This window comes from Microtus oregoni, unplaced genomic scaffold (assembly GCF_018167655.1).
Source record: "Microtus oregoni isolate MIOR12 unplaced genomic scaffold, Mior012 000122F_ref0000035, whole genome shotgun sequence".
Lineage (NCBI taxonomy): Eukaryota > Metazoa > Chordata > Mammalia > Rodentia > Cricetidae > Microtus > Microtus oregoni.
The window spans coordinates 1,024,616-1,037,142 of record NW_024544754.1 but is presented as its reverse complement, the minus strand read 5'-3'; the positions used below and the strand labels follow the sequence as shown (position 1 = coordinate 1,037,142).

Sequence of the window (12,527 nt, the reverse complement as noted above, 5' to 3'; positions counted from 1 at the left end):
AACATCTAATGCATTTATAAATTGTTTATGAATTATTTTCATTTTATGCTTTGTTTTTAGTTTACTTTTGTGATGATAGGGTCCTACTATGTAGCACTGTCTGAACTCAAACTCACTATGTAGACAAAGATGGCCTCAAACACAGAAAGAGAACCTCCTGCTTCTGCTTCTTGGAGTGCTAAAATTAAAGATGTATACCACCACACCTGGCTATTTTCTCTTAGGTAATTAGATTTATGTTTTCTCAACTAGGTAGCAACAGAATCTAGACCAGAATCTTGAGGTCATTTTCTCATTTTAGATACTCATCTCAGAAGGGGAAATATTTGGATATGGGGAAGGTTCTTAGTTCTCCTATCCTTCTGAAATTGACTTTTTTCTAATTCCGTTTCCCACATTGCCATGCTCTTCTGTTTCCATTTCCTGAAAGGTGGTCAAAGAGAGGAAGATGAAAATTATGCCAGGGAGGGCAGACGTTCAAACTGAAGAAGTATTTGCTGTATGGAATCTTGTTTAATGATTCTGTGTTAGGGCAAGTTGACAACATCGTGGTCCTCCCAGAGATCTTTCAAAGAGGCCATTTGACATCTTAATTTATATTAAGAAAGAACACATTGGGATAGATATAAATGATGGCATCTTCTAACTTTGCAATATTTAAGTATACACATATGCTTGAATATTCATAAGATGCTCACATAGTATTCAATTTGGGATAAGGATCACTTATTGCCAGTTCAGAGATTAAGAAAATCAAATAAATATCAAAAACCTAAGGCACAGAGAAATGGCATAGCTCCTGCGTCCAGTATACTGTGCAGCTGTATGAGAATATCACAGCACATCAACAGAAGTGAACATATTAATTCTTCTATTTACTATTTCTATGATATGGAATCATTTTACCTTTATTAGCTGTAATTTTTTTCTTTTTTTATTGAGAAAAGGAGAAAAAAAAACAAGTTTCCACCTCCTCCCAGCCTCTCATTTCCCTCCCCCTCCTCCCACCCTACGTCCCCTCCTCCCACCCTTCTCCCCCTCCCCCCACTCCTTTCCCCCTCCCTCTCCAGTCCAAAGAGCAGTCAGGGTTTTCTGCCCTGTGGTAAGACTTAGGACCTCCCACCTCCGTCCATATCTAGGAAGGTGAACATCCAAACTGGCTAGGCTCCCACAAAGCCATCACATTACGTAGGATCAAACCCCCGTGCCATTGTCCTTTGCGTCTCATCAGCCCTCATTGTTCGCCATGTTCAGAGAGTCCAGTTTTATCCCATGCTTTTTCAGTCACAGTCCAGCTGGTCTTGGTGAGCTCTCAATAGATCAGCTCCACTGTCTCAGTGGGTGGGTGCATCCCTCGTGGTCCCGACTTCTTTGCTCATGTTCTCCCTCCTTCTGCTCCTCATTGGGACCTTGGGAGCTCAATCCAGTGCTCCAGTGTGGGTCTCTGTCTCTATCTCCATCCATCACCAGATGAAGGTTCTATGATGATTAGCTGTAATTTTGACTGTAATGCATGGGTAATAATTCCATCCTAGTTGTAGGGATTAGTGGGATCAATTATAAAAGTGCTTGATGCTAAATGTTAGTTCCTTTACTGTGAGTCATTAATGTGAAAACATAAACTGTCTTTATACATAATCCCTTTAAGTTCTTCAGTGTAAATAAAGCTTTTATGGTGGTTTAAATGATAACCCCTCTTAGGCTCATTTTGAATGAAATCCTTCATAGGCTTACATATTTGAATAATTTGCCTCCAGTTGTTGATACTTTGGGGCAGGTTATATAACCGTAAGGGGATGCAGCCTTGCTTGCTGTGAAGCATATCATTGGGTGTGGGCTTTGAGAGTTTACAATGCCCTATTTCCAGGTTACTCTGTTATTTTCTTAGGCAGAGTGGATAAACCTTCATCTATTGCTATTTCAGTCAGTAATTGTGATTCCAGTTACTGGCCTGCTTCTCTGGCAGTGGCCCAGCCACTTATGCCTCAGCCTCGTATGAATTCTGTTCTCACAGGCCATGACTCTGCTGCTGCCACTAAAGGTAGCTTTGCATAAATCTCAGTCATTCTATTTATAAGTAAGACTTGCGAATAAAAGTCTGGGGTGGAAATCTGATAGCTCAAAGAGTTTGACTAGCACCTAGCTAAACTTATATCCTTGATAGTATCTCTGAAAGAGAGCATTCTTCCACTCCACCAAGCAACCAACCAAACAAACAAAAAAAGCCACACCACTCCAAATCCCTCCTTACTAGTTCCTGTGCATCTCTCTATGTCTACCACACTCCCTCTCAGGCTCTATGATTACCTTTCTTTCAACTAGTTGCTAACTCCTGACCCATAATTGGGTCATATCAATGTAAAATTTTGGGGGTAAATAGTTGATTTTTAGTTTAAAGTATATTCAATAACCTACCTTTTTTCTCTTATCCTTTCCATATCCTCCCCCTTTTTTTCAGAAAGAGATCTTTATTGCCCCGTTCTGTTTATTAAGCATATCTTTTAAAGTACAATTAGATCACTCTATAACTGCTTGTCCTATGGGATTGTGTGATACACCTGTAATATGCTTTATATTGTAATATGCAAAACTGTTTCATTTTACTAGAGACATATGGTGGAACATTGTCAGTCTTAATTTGTGCAGGGATACCCATGATAGCCATGACTTCTAATAAATGTGTAATAACAGAATCCTCCTTTTCAGAACTTAAAGCATTTACTCATTGAAATTCTGAATATGTATCTATGGTATGGTACACATATTTTAATTTTCCAAACTCTGCAAAATGAAACACATCCTTTTGTGAAATTCTTTGAGTACCTTTTAGGTAACGTCTTCCAGGTAATAGAGTTCGATTATACAAGGAACATGTAGGACATGTCCTTATAATTTCTTTGGCTCATTGCCAAATGATTGAAAAATCTTTCTTTAAACCCTTGCTGTTAACCTGGTATTTCTTATGAAAATTTAGCTGATCAATTTTATCATTATTATGTCTTAGAGGTCCTGCTAAACATGTATGGGATGTGATATTTGTTATATACAAGGATGATTTCTATTTTTGATTACTTGTAGTTAAATAAATAACAAAGTTAATTCTGAATCATCTGGAATAAGTTCAGCAGTTTCAATATGTTTTAAAAAGCAACTCTTTCTGCATATTGAGAGATTGTTTTTTCTGAAAAATCTGATAATACTATAGCATGTATTTATGATTTCTAAACTGAATCATAAGGGCTTTGAGCTACTTTACTTAAGTGTTCTGACTTATCACCTGCCTTTCCTGATTTATTTGCATTAGTGTAGAATTTAGGGGCTCCAGAAATTGGTTTTTCCTTTATTATCTGAGGGACAATCCAATTAGTTCATTTTATAAACTGGAGTCTCTTGTTTTGGGATGTTTGTTGCTAATCTCTCCCAATGAATTACTGCAAGCTCTTTGCCAGTGTTCACTTTCTCCCCATTATGACGCAATTTCAGCATTAGTAAAAGGCACCACAATTACTGCCGTGTTATTTTAATCTATACCATAAACTATTACTGAAGACCCGAGGGTGCATCCTAGTGTTAGAACATTGAACACTTGCCTTGTGTGCTGGACATTTTCATAAGGGAACATCAGTTTAAAAAAAAGAAGTCCCTACTAGACTGATCTATGGACAAACCTGTGCCTCATTTTCTCGATTGATGCTTTATGTGTACGGGCCCAACTCACTATGTGTAATACTGGTCCCAGACTGGTGGTCCTTGGTGTGATAAAACGGCAGGCCAAGGAAACCTGTAAGCAGCACTCCTCCGTGATTTCTGGATCAGCTTCTGCCTCTAGGTTCTGGTCCTGGTTTTCCTCAGTGATGGACTCTGTCATGGCACTAGAAGCTGAAATAAACACTTTTATCCCAAGTTGCTTATGGCCATGGTGTTTATCATAGCAATATAAACCCTAAGACATATACAAGAGGCCATGGGTTGAGCAAACTTAGCATCACTATTACTCCCACCACAGGAAAAAGAATCCTGAACTATTGTTCTCTGTTTTCCGTTTTCTGAGGTTATTCTTTTTACTAAGCAGCATAATAAGTCCTTTCTTTGTATTCTTGAGAGGGGTCCTCACATGCTGCTGTTTGCAAAGGTCTCATTTCCTACTGACAGCAGCATCACCACCCTGTACAAGGAGTCATTAATACCTTGGCCACACAGACCCCCCTCTGCTGCATTCTGGGACTGCAGATACTGGTGCAAGTGGGTGGAGACATTGATATGAGCTCACAGCCTCTTCCAAGTAGGAGGTGGGAGAGAGAAACAGCTGTCAGCTCCACAGCTGGTCTTGTCAACCCGAGTGGTTCCAACTTATTCTGGCCAGAAAGAGAACCTCCTCAGTCCATGAGAGATTTGCTGAACCAGAACCAATGTCTTAAACCTTTGGCAGCTCATGTTAACTTCCTCTAAAGAGAACAGAAGTTGCCTGGCTCTGCCTGCCTGGACATAATGTTCTCTGGACATTTGTCACGCTCTTTAAGTGCCCCGTCCAGCTGCTTCTTCCGAGCAGCTTGCTTGGCGGAGCTATGCAATGCACAGGAAACACTTTCCGCAGGATGCTTGTTTTCTTCAGCACGCACTTCGGCACATCCCATGAAGAGAGAATGCCTTTCTTTTCAGTCGAAAAGGATAGATCCTTGCAACAGTGTAAGAAATAGTAATCTCCGCCAGATATGGTGATGCATGCCTTTAATCCAAGCACTCGGGTGATGGAGGAAGGACTATTTGAAGGCCAGTCTGAGCTATATAGCAAGGGTGTGTCTCAATACTAAACCCATACAGAAGAAACAGCACTCTCCATCGCTATTTTGTGCTGTATTTTTTTCTGCTTATGAAGAATGGTGGTAGCTGAATGAGAGCCCTCATGTTTTAAGAAGTGAAAGGAAAATGAGCTTTTAAGGTGTATTTCTAGCCCTTACTGGAGTATGAGGGCCTTGAATGCTGGTTCCAGTGGCCTTGCCTTCTCTAGATTACCTCAGGCCAATGCCCGTGCCCAACACAAGCGTATTTGCTATATTGTGTCGAACACAGATAAAAGAATTTGTATTACTCGATTGCTAAATGTATGCTTACAGAGCAAGTCTTACAATTAGAAGGGAAATTGTAGTTTGCTTATAGCTTTCATGCTTTGATAATTTGCTCTCTTTCAGTTTTGTGTAGCAGTTTTTATGCCTATAAATGTTATTATAGTGTTTTCATATACATGTGATGGAGCAAGTGTTTCTTGTTTCTAGATTGTGTCAGAGTGAATAAAATATTAATGTCGTTCATATATTTCTACAATTCCGCAATTATTTTCATCCCTATTCTTCTTTTCCTCCTATTTATTCATTCTTTTCTTTTCTAAAATTTTCATTCTTCCTCTCATCCTTCTGAAGGCTGGAATTAGAGCTATGCACCCCCATACCAGATTTATGTTAGTATGTATGCAGTGCTGAGGGCTCAGAGGAGGGACTCCTAAAATAAGACTAGGATATGGAGGCATTGAGAGACACACAGAACTCACTCCATTGACATAAAGGGACGGGATCTTGAAAATGAATTGTGGTTAGCCAGTGAAGTAGAAGGAGGAAAATGAGAAGTGGAGGACACACTTTGTACAAAGACAGAAGGTGGTTCCAAAGCCATAACACTGTCTATGCTGGATAGTTTTATGTCAACTTGACAAAAACTAAAGTCACCCAAGAGGAGGGGACCTCTATTAAGAAAATGCCTCCATAATATCAGGCTATAGCAAGTCTTTAGGGCATTTTCTTACTGATTGATGGGGGAGGGTCCAGCCCATTGTGGTGGTGCTATACCTGGGCTGGTGGTCCTAGGTTCTATAAGAAAGCAGACTGAACAAGCCAGTAGTAAGCAGAACACCTCCATGACCTCATCATTAGTACTGCCTGTCCTGATTTCTTTTGATGAACTGTGATGTGGAAGTGTAAGCTAAATAAACTCTTTCCTCCCCCAAGTGACTTTGGTCATGGTGTTTCATCTCAGCATTAGTAATCCTAATTAAGATTCCCTCTTCGTCAAGGTGTATAAACCCGAATCCAGTAGTCAGTGCTGGCTTTAAGAAAAGCTATTTTAAGTAGTTTGTGCTACCTCTTAATGGTTAGGTGTCTTTGGATAAGCAACTTAATACCTAGGTGCCATATTATTTTACAGATGTTAATTCAACCCAAATTAATCTGTACATTCAAATTTAGTTGTTGGAAACTCTTACAATTCACCAGTAGTCTACCTTAAAATGGAATTCTTACCAGCATGAAACACGTTTTTTTTTATGTTGGTGACTCATCACTCAAAGTCAGCATGGTGAAAACAGTCTTAGAGGTCCTCTATTGTTTGGCTGTGTTTTCTTCTAAATTACCTCACTAGTTCATTTCTCCCGAATACTTAGTGACTTTTCTAGCCCAAAATTCCAGAAGTCCTTACACAATTCTCCCCCAACCATGGTCAGGTGTCTGCCTACTCCACTCTCTGGTACCACTCTCTGGCTTAGGTTTCTATTGCTGGGGTAAAACGCCATGACCAAAAGCAAATTGAGGAGGAAAGGATTTCTTTGGCTTACAGATCAGGGAAGCCAGGGTGGAACTCAACACCGGAAGTTGGAGACAGGGATTGCAGTAGAAGTCATGGAAGGGTGCTTCTTGTTGGCTTACTCCTCATGGCCTTTTCAGCCCGCTTTCTTATACATCCCAGGACCACATTATACAACCCATGGGTCACACCACTCAGCAGTAAGCTAGGCCATCCCACATCAACCATTAATCAAGAAAATGCCGTGCAGACATAATCTACAGGCCATCTGATGGAGGCATTTCCTCAATCGAGGATCCGCTTCCTAAATACCGTGAGCTCCTGTCAAGCTGAGGAAAACATCAGGACAATGAGTCGGTGGCAAATGTGGCTGTCAGCATTTCTTTAGAGGCCCTGTGACTTCTACTTGTGCTGAGCAGCAGAGAAGTTAACTACATTTCATCGCCGAGGAGAGTGAAGACTGTGTCCCCACCCCCATAAAGCTAGCTGTGAATTCTTGTTTCCTATCTAAATCTCCCAGGATTTCCCTCAGTTAGCCTGTAATATGCAGCCGTAAATACTTCAATAACACCAAAGAATTCAGTAGGGGAGCTTCTTGATTCCTGTTGTCTTGGAATAGAGGCTGTTGGAAGTCGTTCAGATTCATGCAGATTAGCCTTTCCCGGACACATTTGCTTCACGATTTTGTTTCTTTTTTCTTTTTAAATGATGAAATGAATGATAACTATATGTGAAGGGAAGAAAGGGTGTGCAGCAACAGACACCCGCCCCCCTCCCGCGAGTGCCACTTTTGGAGCAAGAGCTTGCAGAGACTTCAGCTCTAACCAGTAGAAACTGCCTTTTTTTTGTGGAGTACAGCTTTTTAAATTATTATATTTTTAAAGAATATTATTTTACATATCAATTCCAGTTCCCTCTCCCTTCCATCCTCCCACTTCCCCCACCTCCTCCCCTCCCCTCCCCTGCCATATACTCCTCAGAGAGGCCTCTCATGGGAGGTCAACAAAGTCTGTCACATCACGTGAGGCAGGACCAAGGCCCTTCCTGCTCTATCTAGGCTGAGCAAGAGATTCCTCCATAGGGAATGGGCGCCAAAGAGCCAGGAACTGCCTATTTTTATAGGTAAAAAGGTTTGAGATTGTAGCTGAGGAAATCAAAACTGCTGAGCTCAGTGCAAACCAGCACATTCTGCGCTGCCTGTAGTTTTTCTTTGCTTCCTAGGAACGGCAGGAACTCATCACACAAAACCTGAACCTGTATCTTTCATTCTCATGCCATAGTACTAAAGCATATAAATTTAATGCCAAGCTTCTGTTCCATGTCTAGGAGAGGAAGAAGAAATTTGAAAAGGATGGTGAGAGGTTTTACTCATTACTGGACCGGCACTTACACCTGTCATCCAAAAAGAAAGAATCTCAGTTGCTAGAGGTATGTTCCCCAAGTCTGTTTCCGACTCCATCCCGTGCTGTGTTAGAAACCACAGTCATTTCTGCTTGGGAGGTTTCCTCTTATAATGGCTCCACAGGGGCCATGGAAACATTTGTAGGGAATACCTGAGGTCTGGGCCCCAGGCTCTCTGAGTCTTAAGTCAGTCCTTCCACTACCTTCCCGTGGTGAGGAACTTCATTCCTGGCGTCAGTCCTACTGTGTGATGGAGTGATACTCGAGGATCTCCAGGATCACTTTCAATCCCAAGTTCCTAAGTCTGTGATTCTGGATGCTGTGTTCAGACAGATTTCAACTGGTGTTGTATTTGGTATATAAGGAGCAGACAGCTGTCCTTGGCGGTGTTCCATTGCCTGTTTTGGTGGGGGCAGGCACTGCTGCATTGTGGCTACCGCACAGTGAGACTATGAGACTTCCACTGGCCACTATTTAATAGACAGCTACCAAATTGTCCTTACACTGGGCGGAACAGGATAAAGGGACACCATACAATGTCCATGTCCTTCTCCACCTTAGAGCTGGGATTCTAACTTAAGAATGTGCATTAATCTAGCAGCAAGCCTCTTTCTGTACCATACTATGTATGTTTATATAATAGTCTTGAGGGACCTGGGGGATGAGGAGGTGAAGACTTTGTCTGAATGGAGGAATTCTCTCTATGGAAGAAAGGTGCCTTTCCAATTTGAGATAATCATTTGAAAAAACTAAAATGTATGACAAATAGAAATGGAGAAATTGCCCTACTGAAGCTAGTAGCTTCAAGGCTGAACAAGGCATGAGATAATCTTGAGAAGCGATTTGTCCAGAATTGATACTACTCTAAAAGACTAGTGAAAGACAAGATAGTGTAATCAAAAGCAGTGGACTTACATCTTCCTTTTTTTGTCTTTGTGTGTGTGTGTTTTTCCCTTTTTTGAGACAGGGTTTCTCTGTAGCTTTGGAGGCTGTCCTGGAACTAGCTCTTGTAGACCAGGCTGGACTCGAACTCACAGAGATCCGCCTGCTTCTTCCTCCCGAGTGCTGGGAATAAATCCGTGCACCACCACCGCCCCACCCTTATATCTTGACAAGAGAGTGCAACAATAACAAGAAAGAGAGAGAGAGAAAGTGAGAGAGCAAGAAAGAGAAAGAAAAACATGGGCAAGACATCAAATAGTGGAGAAATATTTATTATCTGCAGCAGGCAAGGAGAGCATAGGGATAATTTCCAAAATTATCTGTTTGAACAGATGCTGTCTGAAGAAAAGGAGGATGAGGGAATTTTTAGAGAGGCTATTTTAATAGTGGTTCTCTGTGCACAAGCTGCCTATGCAGACAGAGTGGCTTTTCTCAAATACCTGTTCCTCAGACAGTCTAAAATTATAACTCATGCTAGGCAGGGAGTGCCCATGTTACCAGGCCCAATGAAAACCTAGGGGTATCATCAGTCTCTACAGTACCTTCCATGCAGCTATTTTTACTCTGTTGTTATAGCTTATTGAAAGAGAAATTTCATGTATTCTTTGCAAGACTACTGAGGAGTTTCTTAGTATCTTATACATAGTTTCTTCTAGACTGGGTTTTACATCTTTCCTCTTTGTATCCTTTCACTAAAATAAATAAAATCCAGGATTATGACTATATGTTGAATCCCCAAGTGAGCTCTCTAAGTGACTACCAATTCTGAGGATAGTCATAGGGACCCATGGGGATACAATCCATATATTAGTGGTTTTTGCTATGAAGACATCGAGAATGTTCTAGTAGTTTTGTACACTATGCAGGTGCCCTTCTTTGCAGTTTGTGGGAGATTTTGGTGTTTTAAAACAGGGCCTCATCCAGAATAGCCTCAGATTCTCAGAAGTCTCCCTGCCTTTGCCTCTTTAAGTGTTGAGTTGTAGGCTTAAGCCAAGATGCCTAGCCTTTGTTGACATTTCTGATGAACAGGGCTACAGGGCTAAAAAATGAGGTAAGGGAAATTGAATCAGTCACTTTTTTAAATGAAGAGGTTTTATTTGTAAAGCTATTTTTAAAGTTAGGTATGGTGGGTAATTGTTATAATCTCAACACCCAAGACTCTGAGGCAGGAGGATTGCTGTGAATTTGAGGGCAGCCTGGGTTACATAATAAGTTCTATATAGTGAGACTCTGTCTCAGAAAAGAAGAAAAGGAAAGAAGGATTGAAGAGAGAGAGGAAGAGAGGGAGGGTGAAGGCTGCAATTATAGCTTAAGGCCATCCTTGTCTACCTAGAGAGTGTGAGGCTAGCTTAGGATACATTAGACCCTGTACCCCAAAAGGAAACAAAGAATTGTATCATTGCTAAATCACTTTTCTGTTTTATTGTTACATTGGCTCATGGTGTGAAAGAAGTCAAGAGACACTGTCTAGGATAGGTCTAGGCTTATTGTTTCTGGGGAGGGGAGAGGGAGCAAGGAGGAGTGTGTGCTGGGCTATATCCCTAGACAAAATTTCCCCTTTAATTTAACTATTTATTTGATGATTATACATTCACATGTGGTTATAGCAAATGAGAGAGATTTCATATACCTTAAAGAAAAATGGAATGGAAACTACAGAGATAAAGTATTGGATCTCTGGCTCACATTCTCACTATTGTTAAGGTCTTGTGTTATTTATTACAATTGGTGAGGCAATGGGTTTTATGTTCTGTGGTTTATGGGTTGTTTATTTTTACCTAGCTTATGCTAGGCAGGAGCTGTGATACCGAGTTACTCTTCTTTTAGCCCCACCCTGAGGGATTTGACAAGTGTATAATGCCATGTAGAGTCATGGAGAACACTTCATTGTTCTGAAATTCTCCTGGCTCCATGCTCGCTCATCTCCATCCCTGGCAGCCACTGATCTTCTTATTTTTTCTTTTCTATAATGTCATGGACTCCTATAGCATGGATGCTTTTCATATTGACTTCTTTTATTTAGCAATATGAGTCTATTATTCCTGAATTTTTATGTCTTGATAGCTGTCTCATTTCTCTTCAGGGCTGCTGTCTGGTTGTACCACATGTGTATCTTATATCCTATGGAAGGCTATTTTTTTCTTCTGAACTTTGGCAGTTATTAATATGTCCATGATAATATTAATGTGTAGATTTTGTTGAGGTTGTTTTGGTAAATGCTATAGAGTATGAGTTGGGTTGCAGTGTAAGCAGATGATTTATTTTGGAAGAATCCGTTATTTTCCAGCATGTACCATTCTTCTTTCCAATCAGCTCTAGACTTTATTTTGCTTCTTCTTATCAGCAGTTGGTGTTTTCAGTGTTTTTACTGTTAGCCACTCTGATAGGTGTGCAGTGGAATCACATTTCTGTTGTCATTTGAAATTTCCCAGTGACATGTAATATCTCCTCATATGCTTAGTTGCCACCTGTGTTCTCTGGTGAGCTGTCTGATCTGATACTTAAATTTGAGTTATTTTAAATTTGAGTTATTTTCTTGTTGCTGTGTTTTAAGGACTCTGTGCATGATGTTAGGTGCCAACCCAGTATCAGATACATGTTTTACAATGCTCCAAGTATATTCTTTTATTTTCTTAGAAGGGCCTTTGGTGCTGCGCCTGCTTTTGGTTTAATGAAATATCCATAATTTCAATGAATCATGCTTTTGATGTATTTAAAATTCTTGCCAATGTAAAGCCATGCAGATTATCTGCTCCCTCATCTTGCTTTGTAACAGCTCAAGGAGGTCTCAAACTTGTGTCTTGCTCAAACTTGTGTCTTGCTGCTTTAGACTCTTGAGTGCTGGCATCTGTGCATATCATCATATATGGCTAGATTTTCTCTGATTTTCGCTTCCAGAAGTTTTTAAATCGCGTCCTCTAGATTTGACTAGGGAAACGCACCCAGGAAATCTCAACAATATAATTACTTAAACAAGGCTAGCATAATTACAACATCAGTTGACATGCCAATGGGGACAGTGAAATTTTTAAAAGTAAAAATTGGTGTTATTTTTTTTAGCACACAAACACATGTATTTCAGTGACATTTTTAGTTCTCCATTTTCTTCTTGTTCATGCTCTTCCTCCCCGATAGTCCCCAGTTCTGCTTTCATAATATATTTTCCACCATCCTTTCTTGTTCTCTCCACCTCCCTTTAGACCTCCTGTTCTCTTCTAGAGCTTTCCCATTTCTTTGTCCTATAAAAAGACATATACACATAAGTCCAGATTCTGATAGAGAGAGAGAGGAATGATGTGGTATTTTTTCTGACTTTGTCTTATTTCACTAAACCTGCAGATTTCCAATCCTCAAAATTACATGACTTTATTTTTCTTTAGTGCTAAATGAAATTTAGTTGTGTTTATGCATCTAATTTTCTGTATCTGTTCATCTGTTGATGGACATCTAGGCTGCTTCCATATTATGGCTATTATAAATAGTGGAAAAATAAACATGGATCTGCAATTATTTCTGTAGGATGCCAACTTAGAGTCATTTGGGTGTCTACATAGGAGCCGTGTATGTAGCTGGCTAATATGGTACTTCCTTCATTTTGCAAAATCCCCAGTTAC

At 40.3% G+C, this 12,527-nt stretch overlaps 1 protein-coding gene across 2 annotated transcripts in view; it reads left to right on the top strand.

Moving 5' to 3' along the window:
• Window positions 1-12,527, top strand: part of LOC121444401 (oligophrenin-1-like) — a 365,423-nt gene that overhangs the window by 164,067 nt on the left and 188,829 nt on the right. For both annotated transcript variants that reach the window (XM_041646215.1, XM_041646216.1), the window contains one exon: window positions 7,897-7,998. In XM_041646215.1, coding sequence (XP_041502149.1) covers window positions 7,897-7,998 — 102 coding nt within the window. The remainder of the gene's footprint in view (window positions 1-7,896; window positions 7,999-12,527) is intronic.